The 17,668-nt window shown below is 44.2% G+C and overlaps 2 protein-coding genes across 3 annotated transcripts in view; one reads left to right on the top strand and one right to left on the bottom strand.

Moving 5' to 3' along the window:
• The first annotated feature begins 331 nt into the window (after nt 1-331).
• Nucleotides 332-9,261, top strand: CSRP2 (cysteine and glycine rich protein 2). The gene is made up of 6 exons (XM_059473270.1): nt 332-385; nt 4,269-4,387; nt 6,287-6,455; nt 7,462-7,594; nt 8,270-8,363; nt 8,960-9,261. Exons 2-6 carry the CDS (start codon nt 4,276-4,278, stop codon nt 9,034-9,036), a joined length of 585 nt encoding a protein of 194 aa, XP_059329253.1. The 5' UTR covers nt 332-385; nt 4,269-4,275; the 3' UTR covers nt 9,037-9,261.
• Nucleotides 9,262-11,166: 1,905 nt separating this feature from the next.
• Nucleotides 11,167-17,668, bottom strand: part of ZDHHC17 (zinc finger DHHC-type palmitoyltransferase 17) — a 64,373-nt gene continuing 57,871 nt past the window's right edge. For both annotated transcript variants that reach the window (XM_059472136.1, XM_059472137.1), the window contains 3 exons: nt 17,212-17,369; nt 16,287-16,381; nt 11,167-14,269 (listed from right to left, as the gene is read on the bottom strand). In XM_059472136.1, coding sequence (XP_059328119.1) covers nt 14,131-14,269; nt 16,287-16,381; nt 17,212-17,369 — 392 coding nt within the window. In that variant the 3' untranslated portion in view covers nt 11,167-14,130. The remainder of the gene's footprint in view (nt 14,270-16,286; nt 16,382-17,211; nt 17,370-17,668) is intronic.

Below are 17,668 nucleotides of genomic sequence, written 5' to 3'. Positions count from 1 at the left end.
GCGGGAGCCGCGGTGCCGAGTCCCCGAGGCTCCCGTGAGCCGGGCACAGGCTCCTGCCTGCGCCCGCTCCTCACGTCCTGGGAAACCGCTTTCCCGACCCCGGCATCCTTTCCCTGTGCTCTGGGGAAACACGGTCACGGAGCCGGCAAGTACGTCAAGCAAAACCCTAAAACTGGGTGAAACCGCAAGCTGGGGTGCTGCGGTCCGAGGCTGCAGCTGGGCCATGTCCCGCTGCCCCCGGGGCGGCCCCGGCAGCGCCGAGCCCCGCGTCCCGAGCCCCGGCCGGCCCAGCGCGGGTAGCGGGGCCCGGCCCCTCTGGCTCCGCCCCGGCGCTTTAAGGCGCCGCGGGGCCGCGCCGGGCTGAGACGCGCCGGGCCGAGCCGAGGTGAGTGCCGGGGCAGGGGGGCCGGAGCGGATCCCGGCAGGGCTCGGGGGTGGCGAGCGGCGCACGGCGAGCCGGGGCCGGGGAGGTGGCGGGCAGGAGCGATGCTCACCCGCTCCGCTGCTCTAATGATGGAGCTGCGGGCTTCCCCGACAAAGCCGTCTAGGATAACCGGATAGCCTGGAATTATTGTGTGTCTGTCTTGCGGGTGGTTTAGGTCTCTTGAATCTGAGCCGCTGTTAGCAAATGGGTCGGAAAGGACTTGGCGGCTGCCGCGGTTTGTCCCGTGGATGCGTGCTGGGTACGAGCAGCTGCCATCAAGCCGCATCAGACAGCCAGAATTATTGGTGTTGGCAGTGAGATCACCTGGATGTTTGATTGCTGCTTTTGAGCTCCCCGGAGGCCTGCGGGAACCAGCCGGAGAGTCCCGAGGGAGCAGGGCAGGCTTGAGGCGGGGCTGGCGGTCTGAGCCCGCTCCCCCCGGCGCTCGGCAGGGAGCCCTGGGCAGCAGCAGGCTCCGGGCACAGCTGTGAGGAGCGGGCCGGGCCGGTGCGCTGTCCCGGGGCACGGCCGTGAGGAGCGGGCTCTGAGGAGCGGTGCGCTGTCCCGGGGCACGGCCGTGAGGAGCGGTGCGCTGTCCTGGGGCACGGCTGTGAGGAGCGGGCCGTGAGGAGCGGAGCGCTGCCCCGGGGCACAGCTGTGAGGAGCGGGCCGTGAGGAGCGGTGCGCTGTCCTGGGGCACGGCTGTGAGGAGCGGGCCGTGAGGAGCGGAGCGCTGTCCCGGGGCACGGCCGTGAGGAGCGGTGCGCTGTCCTGGGGCACGGCTGTGAGGAGCGGGCCGTGAGGAGCGGAGCGCTGCCCCGGGGCACAGCTGTGAGGAGCGGGCCGTGAGGAGCGGAGCGCTGCCCCGGGGCACAGCTGCTGCCGGGCACCAGCCCTCACCCCCGAGGCGCCTCCTGAGCACCGCTGCCAGGAGGCAGCTCCTGCTGTTGAGTAACTGAGGAAATATTGCCGTTCTTCCCACGCAAGCGTCATAGGAACATCATGGGGAGGATAAATGGAAATACTTTCCCTGGAAGAGAATACGGTTACCTTGACCTACCGACTTCAGTTCCTTTTTATTTTTCATTTAATGAATTCCCAAAGCCCTTATCAGAAGTTTTGAGTTAGCTAATGGTTGTCGGGTCGTCTAGTATTCTGTCTCTCTCGGGGAAGAAAGGGTGGAGCTGCACCCTGTCTTGCCCAACATTTCATGTGAAATCTGGGGCAAAGCTGGGGAAACCTGATTCAGGTCCTCAGCTGTAGTGTGCATGGAAACTGAATTGCTAACAAAACGATTAAGGTAATGCAGGCTCATGAAAGTGTACAATAGAACATGAGGATGGTGGTGATGAGAGGAAAAGACAGAAGTAGTTCTTGTACCAAATACCATTTACATTTTGGAAAGCAAACAAAGTGGAAAGGAATCTTTTCTCCCTTTCTTTTTTTCCCCCCTGTCCGTGCATTCCTTTTCCAGAGCGTTGTGCAGCCTATATTCTCTTTAGCTAAGGACGCTCTTTGCTCTGATTGATGTCAGCTGCTGTGCGGTAGCACAGCCAAGCACTTGGATAAAAGAAATGGAATCTTGATTTTTAGACTGTACAATTGTGCCAAGAATGACAAAAGCAAAGTGGGAAATGTCATAAAACTAATTTTATGAGCTAGGTCAGGGTATTAGTGCTAAACCATGGAGCAGTATGATGCTAATCCCATGGAAGTATTAAACAAAGGGCTTTCTCAGTAATTGGTGTCAGTGTGCAAATGGCACTGCTCAGCCACTCCAAGCAAGGTTCCTAAGCTGTTGCTTAGGAATGTACCTAAGGTGCCCCAGTTTAGGTTAATAAACTAATCTCACTTTCCCACATGCTATGAATGGCTGTCTGCCTGTCTTGGACAAAGGTCTTGTAGCAGCTACCTGGAAGCATGTCTTACTTGGGAACCACACGTCCTACCTTGCACTGCTGAACTGCTGCTGCTCATCCTGCTGGGGTGGGAGGCTTGTTTCACCAAGCAAGATGGGTCACATAATTCAGGTTTAGCCAAAACTGCTGCTCTCAGTTGTGATTTGGGAGTCTGCTCTACCTTGCCTGGGGTACAAGGCAGCTCGCTCTGCGCTGAGGCCTGTCCCCTGCTTTGGGAGAAAAACTCCTTAGAGAAAAGAGCTCTTCAAGCAAAGTGCTCCTCTCTAGCTCCCTGGGGTGGCACTTCCAGTTCCTCTCTGTTGACAAGGGAGGCAACTGGAGATTGGTAGTCCTCTGCTTCTGGCTCAGAGGGATGAGCACAGAGTTAACTGAAGGCAGCAGGCTCTGGGCTTTGTGTGGGGATGATGTTGTGTGTATCTTCTCCTTGTCAGGCCTAGGAGAGCCTCTCAGGGCAACTAAAGGTGAGTTTTGCAGAGAAAAGTCAGAAGTCCCAAGAAATTCCTTCCCAGCCTCCCTCCCTGATGGCTGACCTGTCCTGCTGTGGGAACTCTGCAGGGAGGGAATGCTCTTGCTGGTGGGGGAGGATGGCAGGAGGTGCCTGTGGGCAAACCATGGTCCTTGTCCAAAAGCCCTGTGTGAAATGAGGATCAGTAAGGAGCACTGGGGTGATGAGTGCTGAGCAGCTCTGCTGGGTTAAGCTCCTGGAGGCAGTAGCCCTGTCTGGCTGCTGCTGGCCTCTGTGCTGGTGGGAGGTGGTGGTGCTGAGCTGAGCCTTCAGCAAACACAGCTGTGTTAGCTCACGGTAGTGGCAGTGGTGGCGGGAGGAAAGCCCCAGAGATCTCGAGGGTGATGGGCAGGGATCTGCTTTGGAGCTTTAACCCCAGACAGTGAATGGGAGGAGCTGGGGGGAACCACTGATGGTGGTGCCAGAGAGTGCAGGGGAGTTCAGGAGGGAGCAAATCAGCTTGAGATGGGACAGCTACTGCTTCTGGCTTAATGTAAGAGACTGTTCCCAAGGCTACAGGCTGACACACTGGGTGAGATGCCTGTCCCCAGAGTTTTCTGAGTGTCCATTGCAAGTAATGCATGAGAGGGGGTTTCACTTCCTTTTAAATCAGCTGTGGCTACTTGAGCAGTTGGGTTTGGTTGATATACCGGCCTGGTAAAGGTGCAGTTCATGTAACAGGGGTGGAGTCTCTGGAAAATAATCCCCCTTAAACTTCTTTGAAGTGCAGGTGTGATCTCAAAGGAGTTCAGAATGTTCCTACAACCCTAATAAGTGGTTTTCCGGTGAAGTGAACTTTGGCTTGTTCCACATCCCAAATGACAGGCCCTGCAGTAAAACAAAATGCCATTGTTGGCATAACTGGTTTGCTTCTATCAGACAAGAGGCCCAGCATTAGTGAAGCATAGAAACTGAAATTATATCCATCTGGGGGGGCATTCGTTCCAGGTACAGTAAAGCTCTTTTGCATGAAACTGTAATTTGTGCATATCCAATTTATATAACTTTCAAAATCCCCGGGCAGGGACAGAGGACATGGCTCGTGAAGACTGTGTCTCTGTTTTTCTTGCTGTTCAGCAGCAGTGGTCTCTGTTCCCCTTGCCAGTTCGTCTGCTTTTACAAACAGCTGTAGAGAGCCTGCCTAAGCCTTTAAGTCTGGTCTGGCATCTGAAGAGCTGGGAAATTGAACTGGTCCCAAAATCTTCTCACGCAGTGGAGGGTCATGTTTTTAAACAGTTGATGAAATTACAGAGTTGTGCTCTGATGCCACCCAAACTTCACAGATCTGGTTTAAAGGAGCCTGTAAGCCCAGCTGTCCTGGGGCCAGGGTGATGGAAGACACTGCATTTAACAATGTCTCTTAATTGTTAATGTGCATTTAACGATCCCCTCCTCCCCTCCTGCCTGGCTGGGCACACAGAACCACCATGCCGAACTGGGGAGGTGGCAACAAATGCGGAGCCTGTGGCCGCACCGTCTACCATGCTGAGGAGGTGCAGTGCGACGGGAGGAGCTTCCACCGCTGCTGCTTCCTCTGCAGTAAGTATTCTCCTCCAAAATCTCTCCTGCTGTAGCTGTGGGAGTCACAGCAGCAGGGGGCTGGTCCACAGAAGGTGTCCCTGACACTGGGAAGGGCAGTGGCCAGAGATGACTTTGTCCGTCATGATTCCTGCTTCCCCATGTGCTTCCTGGGCTTGGCAGTCCCGAGGGGAGAGCTCACCTCTCAGTGAGAGGTTTTGTCATGTCTCAGAGCAGAGCACATCCATTTGTATTCTTGCCAGGAGTACAAATTTCCTCAGGAGTCTAAGGGATCCTAAGGCTGGAAACCTGGCTTAAGCATGGCTCATGCAGAGGAGGAAGGCCAGTGGCAGAGCCTTGTTTGCACTGATCTGAGCTCAGCTGGGCTTCTCCCCGTGGTCCTGGGGCTGGCAGAGGCTGCAGGAACAGTTATCAAACTGCTGCCCTGGAGTCCTGTGCAGACCAGGACAGCAGTGCACACAAGCACAGCAGAGTTGTTGATGCTTTAGCACAGCCAAAAGCCTAAACTTTCTTGGCACAGAGGCCTGTGGTTTATTTCAGATGAAAGGAGTCCAAAGCATTATTTTCCAGTCCAACCAACAAGCCTAGTGAGGCATTGAAAATCGCTTTCTGTGCTGAAAATACCTCTGCTTAGATGAGGGGAACAAAGGGTCTCTGTGAATCGGAGGCTCCTACTTTGCGAGCAGACAGCCTCTCTGTCCGAATCAGAGAATTTTACCTTATTGCAAACATGAGGTACTGCTTTTCCCCACTTGTTGGTGATTAATACATATGGGCAGAACTAGGGTTTAGCCTTCTTATATTGTCTGCAGTCACCCTGGGCCTCTCAAACAAGTTTGCTGTTAAGTCTGCTGCCTAACCTTGGTGTGCTGTGCTGGTGTTGAGAGCCTCGGCACACCTACACTCCTTTCCTTGAGCTCTACAGTGGTCACAAAAAACAAAGATTAGATGCCTCGGCTGCCTCATTTTCAGCCTTTTATGGGAGTTATTATTAAAAGAAACCTAGAACTTGCAGTCAAACAATGGCTCTAGTGTGTCTGAATACATGGTTTTCCTTAGTGCATACTTCTGTTGGGGTTAAAGTCCACAGGCTTAACAAACATGCATTAATTGATTTACTTATTGGATATTATATAAAAAGAACCTTGGAGCTAATGATTGCCATACACAAAAGTCAACCAGTGTTTTGCAGACATTAAAATCTTTAAACAAAAAATTCATTGAGAGTGTTTCTTTTTTTCTCCCCCAAATTCTTTTTCATGGGCATAATGCTGTTGCAGATGGAAAGGGCATGGCAGTTGCCATACAAAAGGAGGTTTAGGAAGGAAGTAGTTCTCCTTTCTACTGTAACCTTGAGTAGAGGGCTTTCATTGTGCTGGAGGACAATGTAGGAATGCCAGAAAAGCACAGCCCCTCCAGTGTCAGCTGAGAACCAGCCCCAGCTCTGCCCTGAAGCAGTATTGGGGGGTGAGGGAGGTGGGAAACCTTGAAGATTTGGGTTTTTTCCCAGCCCCACCCTGGCCAAAAGGGCAGAGCAGGGGCTCTTCTGTACTGATAGGCTTTGGCTTCATGCTGTATGGCATCTGTCAAGGGAAACTGCAGACTGCCCTCTCTGGGTTTCTGAGCAGCCTCGTTCATCAAACCACGGCAAGTTTCCAGGCTTTAAATGTCACGGTCATGAAGAGGTGGGAGGGAATAGAGCCCTTTATGGGGCTAAGCATTATTCACAAATTCAAACAGCAACTTGCTCCCTCTAATCTCTGGTGGTCCCACTGCCTAATGGGAAGAATTTTGAACAGGGAAAACCACATCACTTCTCACTTGATTTTTGGCTTACCATGTGTGCTGATGGAAATAGTCCCTTAAGGCAGTTTAATTGTTTTGGTTTTTTTCCTCCAGTGGTCTGCCGGAAAAACTTGGACAGCACAACTGTAGCAATTCATGATGCTGAGGTTTACTGCAAATCTTGCTATGGGAAAAAGTATGGCCCAAAAGGTTATGGATATGGCCAAGGGGCAGGCACGCTGAACATGGACAGGGGAGAGAGACTAGGCATCAAGCCTGAGAGGTGAGTGAACTGAGTTGGGGGTGCATGGCCCTTGTCCTTCAGTACTATTTTCAGAGGAGTCTTTCAGGCTGGATTTTGTTTATGTTCATGTTGGGAATAGAAACGCTGCAAAATACCCCAGTCTAGTTGAATGCAGGGCATTGAACCTGCATTGCATGAAGCTCCCACTGGTGATTGTGTGAGTCAGAACAGTAGAAGCAGGAGTTAGTGCAAGCAAGGACACACTCATTTTATGAATGAGCCATAGGGGATTGGATTATGGAGCTGCTGATGGCATTGCATGAGCTCGCAGATGTGAATGTGGGTCTCACATTGCTCTACCGTTCTACAGATTCTTGCAGGGATGGATTTGGACAACTGAGAATCTGGGGCCACAAGCAGAACGAATTTTTAACTGGCAAATGAAGAACCATTTGTGCTTAATTATAGCCAAAACCAAAAGTCACATTAAATAGTAAACATTCCTAATCTGATTAAGTTCTTGTTGTAAAGCAGAGCATTAGGAATGCCAGAAAAGCACAGCTTTTCTGTGGAAAGAAGCTGAGGTATGTCTCACAATGTGCTTCATGCAAGTTCCCAAATGACTGCTTAATATTTATATGATGTATGCTCTGCAACCAAGTTCAGTGATCCATTCAGGTTCCTGATTATAATCAGTGGACAGGAACTTAACAGAATTATTTGTAGCTTACTGTCTGAAAAATCCATGTTCTGATGGAGTTCAGTTCTTCTAGTTAAGTGAAAAAAGGAAGGCTCTGAAGAAATTAGCCTTTACAGTACCTTCTTTTTATCCTTTAAAGCATGGCCTTTCTCTTCTTGTTGTTGTGGCTTTGGTTTTTTCTCTACCAAGTGTAATTGGATAGCCTTTCTGGTAACTTACTTCTCCAGTTTTGCAGCAGTACTGTATTCTGTACTATCTGCTGGGTCGTGGTCTGTTCATGTTGCTAAGCAGAGCAAGAGATCATTTGAGTAAGAGTAGAGAAAACAAATCTCCTGTTTCTTTCAGCACGCCTTCTCCTCACCGGCCCACCACAAATCCAAACCCTTCCAAGTTCGCTCAGAAGTTTGGAGGGACAGAGAAATGCTCCAGGTGTGGTGATTCTGTTTATGCAGCAGAGAAAGTAATAGGAGCTGGCAAGGTAAGGAACTGCATGTGCCGTTTTGTACCTGCTATGCGGACTTTAAATTGGGCAAGGTGTGTGACGTCAGTCCCAGCAGGGAACCAACTGCAGGGCAGTTACCTTAAAACTGCATTTCTTTGCACTGGAAATAATCAAATCAATCAACTTAATTGAAAAAAAAGCACTTGAAATGCAGGGTGATGAGTGATCGCTTTAGATTTCAAAGGTGAAGATTTAATATTGTCTCATGTTTAAGATTTGAAGAAAACGACAGAAGCCCCTCACCCAGAAGAGGAAACAATCTTTAGGTGTGCAGCTTGTGAGGGAGGCCAAATGTTTCATCTAAAGAATGTTTCATCTGAAGGGGGATGGTCTCTGAAAATACCATGTTAAACTGCATATCAGTCTGCCTGGTGTCTGGCTTACTTGCTACTGAGAGCCAAGATTGCTCTGAATTGATCACAGCAAGCCCAAACTTTCAGAGTGCTGCTCTGAGCAAAATGTTGGGTGGAATCTGGGGCTTTGTGCTGCTCACAGAAATGCAGATGCTCTTGTCTGCTGCTGGTGCACTTCAGCTGCTTTTCATTGCACCAGTCTCTAACCAATAGTGATGCAAATATCTCCAGTTAATGTGGTTTTTTACCAACTTGGGTATCCTGTGTATTAATACTACTGTCTTTATTTTTTCTCTAGCCATGGCACAAGAACTGCTTCCGATGTGCCAAGTGTGGAAAAAGCCTAGAATCTACAACCCTAACCGAAAAAGAGGGAGAAATCTATTGTAAAGGTGAGAAAATAAGCAAAGAGCATTTGTTTATGGTTCAAGATGCCTTACAAGGACAAACAGTCAATGTCTTGCTGACATAAGAAACATTCAGCTTATGGTCACATGGAAGCGCTCTGTAAGTCATAGGAATAGAGTAAAAAATGAAATGGATATTACTGAAGCTGCTGATGTAATTGACATCTGCATCAAGTAAGACATCACATACTGAAAAATGCAGCAGCAGCCTTGCCCTGTGCCTGATCAGAGTAAGAAAACAAGCCAGCAAGCATTGTGCTCTGCCTTCTTGAGTGGTTGTGGATGTAAACTTGATCCACACAGTGGTTTGATGACAACAAATGACTTACAGATACCAAGCCACAGACTGGACCTGTGAATTGCTGTCACAGAGTGGGCGGGGAGCTACACAGATGGAACAATCCTGGCTACTGAGTTCAGTCCTGTTAGTTATGCAGCTTAACAAAATGTTTCTAAGTGTTGCTTCCCAGGGGGATATTCTAGTGACTAAGGAGAAGCCACTGAGAGGCTTAGCCCAGACAGTGCTGCTCTTAATTAATGTGCTAGAAGACTCAGCTACTGTGTGTTCATCTTTCTCACAGGTTGTTATGCGAAGAACTTTGGCCCCAAGGGATTTGGGTATGGCCAGGGAGCAGGTGCCCTTGTTCATGCCCAGTGAGGGGGCTAAAACGCCTTCCAGTTCTGCTGAGATCCTGCCAGAAGGAGCAAGAGTTTTCCAAATGTTACTAACTACTGTGAAACAGATACTAGTTACTGTAGTGTACCTTCAGCCAATGATTTTAAAAACACACACAATGCTTTTTTTCTTGCCTTGTGTATCACACTGTAACTTTTAATACTGAGTATCAATGTAATAAAGCTTTGCTTGTTGATATACCCTAAATCTAAGTGTTGCCTACTTTGTCAACAATAAAAGTGAGGGGAGTGTTACTGGGTACTTCAGGGGTGGAAGAATGATGCTTTACAGACTTGATGCACAGCTCTGCTGAAAGCTGGACATACGCAGTCATGGCCTTCAGAGCTGAAGAACTCTCCTCCAGCATCACACCATAATATATGTGTGTGCAAGGCAAAGAGCTGCTTGCTGCACAAAAGCAGTAAATCTTAATCTACTGCTCTCTAGGGTGACACAGCTCTGAAAGTGATAGATAAGGGGTACCTGTGTGCCTAAATGGCTGCCTGTCTCTGGCACAGAGTCTCAAGTAAATGAAAACCAAAGCGTAATATTCTGGGGGACTGAGCGTGCTTTGGTATTGAGGTACTGTTATGCACAGAACTTACTGTGCAGGAATACTCCACCCAGACAGCTGCAGATTAAGAAGTTAGGTAAAGATAGAAAAAGAACTTTGAAACTCTTGTCTAGTTTGAGAAACAAGCTGATACTTTTTTGGGATAAAAGAACCCTTCACAACACTGAATTTATGGAAACACATAACTGGGACTGCTGCAATGAAACACTAAGCAATTGTGTCAGCGTGGTCTAAAGCAGTTTCAAGCAACATCTATGACCATGGTCTGAGGCAGTGAAGCAGTTCAAGCCAAAAGCCTAATTAGAAAAATATGTACTACTCAAAATAATACACAAAGAGTATTTTGTACAGGTTATAAAGGAACCATGCGGATAGGAGGAAAAACAAGCCAGCTCAGTGACCCAATAACTTGTCCAGTTCACAGAGCAGGAAAGATTAGAGCTGAAAAAGACAACAGTAACTCTGAAGCAGCACATTTCAGGTGGGAGTGAGACAGTAAACAACAGCACAGCCTAGGAAACCTAGGAAAAACTCAGTCCTGCTACTCATACCATGGACATTGCTTTCATAGCAAGTAAGTCTGATTTTACTAAAAGGCAGCTAATGGGAGGTGCAAGGCACTGAGCTCTAGTAGAAGCATAATGAGGGTGCAGAGGGCTGGCTTCTTTCCAAAAAAACCCAAACCCAGGAGCCAGCTTTCAAATCATCAAGACTCCCAAACACAGCAATTCCTCTGGTGGAGAACTGCAAATCTTGGATGGAGATCTTCAGCACAGGTTGAAAGTCTTCCCTGGTCTTTTCCTGACAAGCTCATGGATGGTCAGCCCAGACACAGCCTCACCAGGAACACTGCTTGGGGAAGGGGTGAACACCACCACCAATTCCCAATGCCAATAGCAAAACAAGACTCAGCAGAAAAACACTTTTTTCTTCCCTTTAGATGTGCTCCTAAGTCCTAGCCTTACACTTTAATACACCTTGCTGGTTATAAATATCCTGATTAGATTTGAACATGGATTGTTACCTTGTTTCTGCTCAAACTCTAACCTTTAGGGTGGATCAGAATAGCCAAGGTAGTCTGTGTCCTGCAAGTGCCACTCAGAAGCACACATCTTGGTGACACATCCTAGCCCTATGTAGATGCCTGGCTGACCCTCAGAATACTTCAAATGACATTATTATAATGTCATATATGAAAGGACATTAGGCCACATGAAGCATTACCTAGATGGAGTTCTCCCTTAAGAAAGCATGCTTGCCAGCATGCTTCACTCAAAAGACAGGAATATTTAATTTAGTGAATGCTAACTTTAATTGGTAGTGCAAAGGTGTAATTTACCACAGTGTAGTAACTCATAGGATTTCACATCTGTTCAGATTTGGGTGCATGCCATCTGTAAGACAGCTGTACCTCTTTCCAGAAAGGCTTCTGAAACTGGACACAAACTGCACTGTATGAAATCACACCCCAAGTCAATACAAACACTGCATCTAAGAGTCAATATTTATTTGATTAATAACTTACAAAATTTAACAGATTTAATTTACGTAAGGAGAGCTAGTTTATTAAACATTTTACAGATTTTTTTTGTTCACAATGTAATACACATCAAGATATTAAAATAATACTTGGCACAGTTATAAATAATATACAAAAAAATCCACAGCTTAAAATGTAGTGATGCTGTTTTACACATTAATTGAAAAAAAATCTGGTGGACATCAAAGAATACAAAAACCTGCAAAGAAACAGCACATGTTTAGGGCCAAGACAAAATTCCTATTTATTCTACCTATGTCAGATTAAGTTGGTCTGATCTGCTGTTGGTCTAGATCAGCTTAAGTTTCAGAAGCAATGCAGTTTTGGTTCAACAAGTGAATTTTAAGTTTGATAACTTGACAGAAAAAATGCTGCATAGTTGGCTCCCCCCTGCTTGCTTTATGATTTCACATCAACAATTCAGTGTTACTCAAGACAAGTTACATTTCGCACTGGAAACTTCATACATCCCAAATCCATATATGCATGTTAATTTTCACAACTACCTTCTATAGCTCAGATTCTGCAGGTCTCAACAAATCTGTCACCAGAGAGCTACTGGCATGGAAATAGTGCAGAACTTCCTACGTGCTACCAAGGATCACCTCTTCTTTTGCAAACATTTTTGACATGGAGTGCACGATACAATTCATGGCATTTAATGCTACTGGGTAAATGTGACCAAAACTTGCATCGTGCACTGAACTGGGTGATATTTTATAAAGTGTACTGAAGCTCCTCAAGCCAACCTACCCCCAACTAAAATGTGAAAAAAGAAATTAATGAAAAAATATGCGGAACATCATTGGTGATCAAAACAAACCATAGTGTAAAGCTTTCATGCTTTTTTCTGATTAGAAAAAAAATATGAATAAATGAAGTCAACTGTTTTCACAGAAATAGAGCATGTTTTTGTTAGGATTACAAATTTTGTCTGACAACATAGCCAAAGATTATTCACCCCTATACCCAAACCTCTCCTGCTAAAAGTGTCCAAGACAACATTGATTTTTCCAGTATTAAACATTCAAGGACTCTGGTGCTGCACTTCTGTAAATCCTGATATCTGGTACTTGCAAACTAAGTGTGTGTCTTGAGATCAATGAACAACTACAGAAAAAATGTTTACTTGCAAATACTGAACATCAACTATTTACAGTTTCACTGCTCCTCCTACTAAGGCAAGGGCCGGGAATACCACTAGATTGCTTTATTATCTGTAATCTGCATATTACAGAAAACGCTAATTTTGCCAAGCATCAAACATGCAGTGAATTTGCAGGGCATAATGCCTATTAACAGCAATATTTAACATCACTAAAAGCTCATTAGATATCTTCCTATACTTTTTTGGTTGAATAAAATGAAAATGAGCAGCTTTAAACACACTAAACACACACTCACAGAGAGAAAACTATTTGATAAATTATTTATATACAGATACACATTCTTTACACTGGTCTCAGACATCTGCTTTCAGGACCCTCCCCAAACTCCCCTCACAGGTTCCTTGAACCACTGGGTTGCTACAGCACTTAGAAGAGAACTAAACTGATTCTCAGTCTCTCTGTAAACAATAGTTAAGGAAGCAGTGAACAATTCACTATGAGTATATGAAAACACCATAACAAAAATCAGTGCATCACATTCAAGAAAAGCCCCTTTGGAATGCAATTTCAGATCATTCCTTACCTTCCAAACACATCTGTAGCATGAGAACTTAAAAACAGAAATTAAGGGTGATTTCCAGGTGCCAACGCACCATCTTCCTCAGAACACTGCTCTGCATTTTCTGTGCGCACGTGCCATTATGGGGATTCTTAATTTTTTGTTTTTGTTAAAGTTTGGGTTCCATTATTTCACATCCAAATGAAATAAGCATTTCAGGCAACTTTGGGTTCTTCTTCTCCAATTGCATTCAATTGTAAACTATCTTGTATTTTAATAACTGAGACTTTTGCTTTTACATCTGTGGTATCCCCCATGTAATTTCTCTTCCAATGTGTCTCCAAATACACTACACTGTACAGTATGAGGACCAAACCTAATACTAAAACATCACTAGTTTGTAATTTGCTTATACAATTACTTCAAAGATAATTATTTTTTCCCCACTTTTTTCCCTGAACATTATATACTGTAAACTAATTTTACAGGTGTATCATGCATTTAGGCAGGGCTTTAACTTTGACAGAAAAGCTTTCCTTATTGGCGCAGCTGTTTATTTCAGACTACATTATTTCAGAACAGGGTTGTTACAAGTATTTAGTTGTACCACTAACTGGTGGCAAAAACAATCACCAAAAAACGTGGGCAACATATTTTTACTCAACATTACCTGACGTGCCCTACTGCTATAACTTAACATGTTACAGGGGATCCCCACCACAGGATGTTTATAACAGTATTGAAAAGCACATTTTTCAATGTACTAAAAAGCACATTTTTCAATGTACATCTTACTACAGAAAATCTGTATTAAAAAAATCACATTACAGGAACTACAACATAGAGATCAGTGAACTCTGTATCATGAAATTTAGTTTTATATTCTAGATTCTTGTTTCAGTGGAATAATTGATATTGGGATACAAATTTTTCTGCTCAGCACAATGTAACTACTTATGTCAATACTTCAATAATCTCATGCTCCATTGTGAAAGACATTAAATAAAAAACCCGATAACAAATACTGTGAATATGTTGTCATGAATAATTCTCATGTTAAGAACTGTTAAAATCCCTTTTTGATCCTCCTCCTCTTCCTTATCAGGTTTGGCAGTTTATTCTGTCCATTTTTACTTTTGTTAATAAAATTCTGATGAAGAGAAGGTACCTTTATGATTCATCATCAGCCCTACACATAGCATGCTACTCTTCAAGGGATGCGGAGTCAAGAGAGAGAGAGGGAAAATTTTCCAGGCACCACTCAGGATGATATGCTCACAGGATGAAGGTGGTGCTACACTAGCTGGTAGCCTGATCCTGAAGTTTGGTCATATTCTATTGTATACTGCCTTGTCCAGTCCACAATAACAGGCCGAAAAAGCCCACAGCATCTGAATTCAAAGAAGTCTATAATGTTCCTTATACATCCATGGCTAAAAACAAAAGAGAAACACACATTAGCAAGCAATATCATAGCTCATCTTACAAAGTACACAATCTTTTGCCTACCTACAAATTTGATTCTCTACCTTTAAAGTTTTTAACTTTAGAAAATGAGCTCTGTTCAGAATTTTTCTCATACTTGATCAGCAAGTTGATGAATAAGTTCTGAAATAAGAAGTGGTCACCAGACTGGTAAATGTTTGATCCTTGGGCATAATCAAGACACCAACTTTCTTCCACTATCCACCACAACATGTTTTTAGCAATCCATCACCATGTAGCACAACCTGGTAGGTCAGATCCTGTTTTAAGAGGACAGTTGCATTGTACAGATGGATGCAAAACAAAATGGCATGAAATGAATGTCTTCCTAGAATAATTTCCATATTTATTGGTATCTGTTTCTGCATACATACTGGTTCACCAGCTGCAGGTCTAGAATCAACCAGGTCCCTTGGCAACACAAAATTAAGAAACCATGATCTGAATTAAATGAACTATTCAAGCACTTTCTGTGGCTGAATCAATTAACTGTCAAATATTTAAGAAAGCTACATAAAAACTCCCAGCATGCTGGGAATTTTTAACTTAATTAGACTGAATAATGGGCTGAATAGATCATAGTTTTCTGGAAGAGAAGCTCATGTAATGATATAGGAGAGAGCAGGTCTAAGCAAAAAGGAGATGAAACTATTTGATGTCAATGCTTCATGTGACAGGTGATGCCAAGTCAGTTATTTCAGACATCTGGTGTTATTTTCAGGTGTAATTTTTATAATAGCAGCTATTTCAGTAAAAATGGTTTGTGAATGTGACAGCAATTTGGGATCAAACCAGCACTTTTTTCTTATCCTGTGTACCACCCTGTGTTTTCCAGGCAAATTATTTGGTTTTGTTACAACTCTAATCTGTAGGAAAACTGCAACTACAAGAATGCTTGTCTGCTTCTCACAAGTTTTCTACGAAGAGATATTAAAAAAAAGACCACACAAATTCCTAGCACAGAAATCCATCTGCTACAGAACAGAATCACGGAATGGGCAGGTTGAAAGAGACCACAGTGGGTCCTTGGCTCAACCAGGATCATCCCAGAGCTCATTGCACAGGATTGTGTGAATCCATGCTGACTGCTCCTGATCACATTTCCTATCTCCTTTACCCTGTGTTGCACCAGAAAGAGCAGCAGCTCCCACAGGAGGCACAGCATGTGCAGCAGGATGAGATGTGCTTTTTCCTTTTTCCAGCTCCTTTTGTAACATGCTCTCAACCCACCAATATACCAGCTTCATGCCTTCATTTATGTCCTGCTTTGGCTCCACAAGCTGCTCCATGACCCTGTATTCCATCTCAGTGCTATTTCATCCCCAAGCCCCCATCTTTCATCTTGCACCCTCATCACTACAGAAACCAGAATCCCAACCTACTCTTTTACATACTGATGCCCAAAAACTGTATGCATCAGCCTGCTCTCACCCATGCAACACCCACTTCAGTTCCTGGGACATCCTGCTCCCTCCCCACAAACAGCTTTGGCCATTCTCTTCCTGATGAATAGGAAGAAAGGGAAGTCTCTTTTCTCACAGAAGAGAAAAAGGGAAGCTACTGCACACAGCAACTTCACCAGCACAGTAAGTATTACTCAGGAGAAAGTGCCCAGTGTGGAAATGAATGTCCAGGTCAACACAGACATGCTGCAGTAAGCAACTACCTCTGGTCTGAGCATCTGCTCTATAAAGATGATACTTTTTTCCCCATCAACTCTACAGTGAAATACAACCACTGCTGGAAAGCATTCTTTTCTGTGTTTGTCCCTCCTACGCTACAAAACATTAATCACTTCCTTTAACTGGACAGAATGTGTAACTGAAAATAGCTGACAAGATTCAGCACTCCAAGTAGAGAAAACAGTCTGGAAGTGTTTAGATGTGTTCTGCTTCAACAAGCAACGTGATTCAAATGTATGCAAGGCTACACAAATAAGAAAATTGTATAGGCTTCAAAACTTACTTGAATGGGCTTTCAATAGATGTGGTTGTAACTTTAAAGTGCTTATATCTTCTTGCATTCATCCTTTCATTTGTTGTGATACCCAAGCAAGATATCTTAAGACAGGAAGAATAAGTATTTTAGCTCACATAAAAACATGCAACCAAGTACTGCACAAGACAGACTGAGGAAGGACCCAATTTATTGGTTTGTTTTTAAATTAATTTTTAAACAAACCAGTTTTTGACTGGGGAAATTATCAGGAGCAAATATAAACCATAAGACTTTGAAATTTATATACGTTGTAAGTGACAAATATTGTAAAAATGGACGACAAAATTTAAACTTCCTGCAAGTTTTATCTAAGCTTTAGAGGATAATCTTTCCAGAAGATTTCCTGGAAATAGAAATTAAGTCTCATGGTTCATTAATGGCAAGTCATACTTCAAGGCTTTCAGTATGACTTTTCTTTCCATAGAAAGGATAAAAAGAAAAACAACTTGGGTTTGGTCAGATGAGAGTATAATAATATGGCCTCAACTCACACTGAAGCAATGTAAAAAATTATTGCATCCTCTTTCATGTTACCACTCCCTTTCTGTTAATAACATACAGCATTATTATAAATTTGCCCCATGGCTCTTATCCTCTATTAGTCTTTGTTGCCTTTTTCTGGTCTGTTTTACCTTTTTGTCATTCTGAGAATGGAAAGCAAGAGGTAGGTATTTTAACCTCTTGCAAAAAAAAAAAAAAAAAAAGGCCACGTGAATTAGAGCTGAATGATGCCTAATACTGAGAGACAGCAGATGCCTGCCTCCTCCAGCAGGGCTGAGAGATTAAACACTTGGTCTAGCACAATGAACATGCACATTTAAACGACAGAACTATTTGATATTCTTATGTCACTCCCAAGACATGGCATTATGAGTGAAGTGCCCTTCCATACCTGGTACATCTGACACATGAGTAACACAGCCACCCACATGAAGTGAAACACACTGTTTAGAAACATCCAAAACATCCATGGAGAACAGGTAGCAATCTGTGTAACGTAGGTCCAAAATCCATCCTTTGTGTAACTTGTCTCACAGTGGAAACCCCAGTCTAGAGGGGAAAAAAAAGTCAAAAAATATACAAAGATTTAAGGTATGTTTGTTTTACAGCAACATATAATGCCCACATTAGAATGTGTTAAATTAAATAAGAAAATGACAAGTGTCAGAATTCTGAGCTTTACTTGCTCTCTCTTCCTTTCCCAGATCCTTGAATACATGACACATGCACACACTTGTCTGTGATGAAAAAAGAAAGATCTAGAACAAGAAAAACATCTTCTAAATTAAAATACCCAATATAATCAAATATTAATGTGCAGTTCAATTCTAGGATAAAAATACCCAAAA

This window comes from Ammospiza nelsoni, chromosome 5 (genome assembly GCF_027579445.1).
Source record: "Ammospiza nelsoni isolate bAmmNel1 chromosome 5, bAmmNel1.pri, whole genome shotgun sequence".
NCBI classification, from domain to species: Eukaryota; Metazoa; Chordata; class Aves; order Passeriformes; family Passerellidae; genus Ammospiza; species Ammospiza nelsoni.
This window is presented reverse-complemented; position numbering and strand designations above follow the sequence as displayed.

Excerpts from the sequence above, each read along its gene's own strand:
- CSRP2 (XM_059473270.1), top strand. The coding sequence starts at position 4,276 with ATGCCGAACTGGGGAGGTGGCAACAAATGCGGAGCCTGTGGCCGCACC. Across the intron at positions 6,456-7,461 it reads CTAGGCATCAAGCCTGAGAG|CACGCCTTCTCCTCACCGGC; the intron begins GTGAGTGAACTG and ends TGTTTCTTTCAG. Across the intron at positions 8,364-8,959 it reads GGGAGAAATCTATTGTAAAG|GTTGTTATGCGAAGAACTTT; the intron begins GTGAGAAAATAA and ends TCTTTCTCACAG.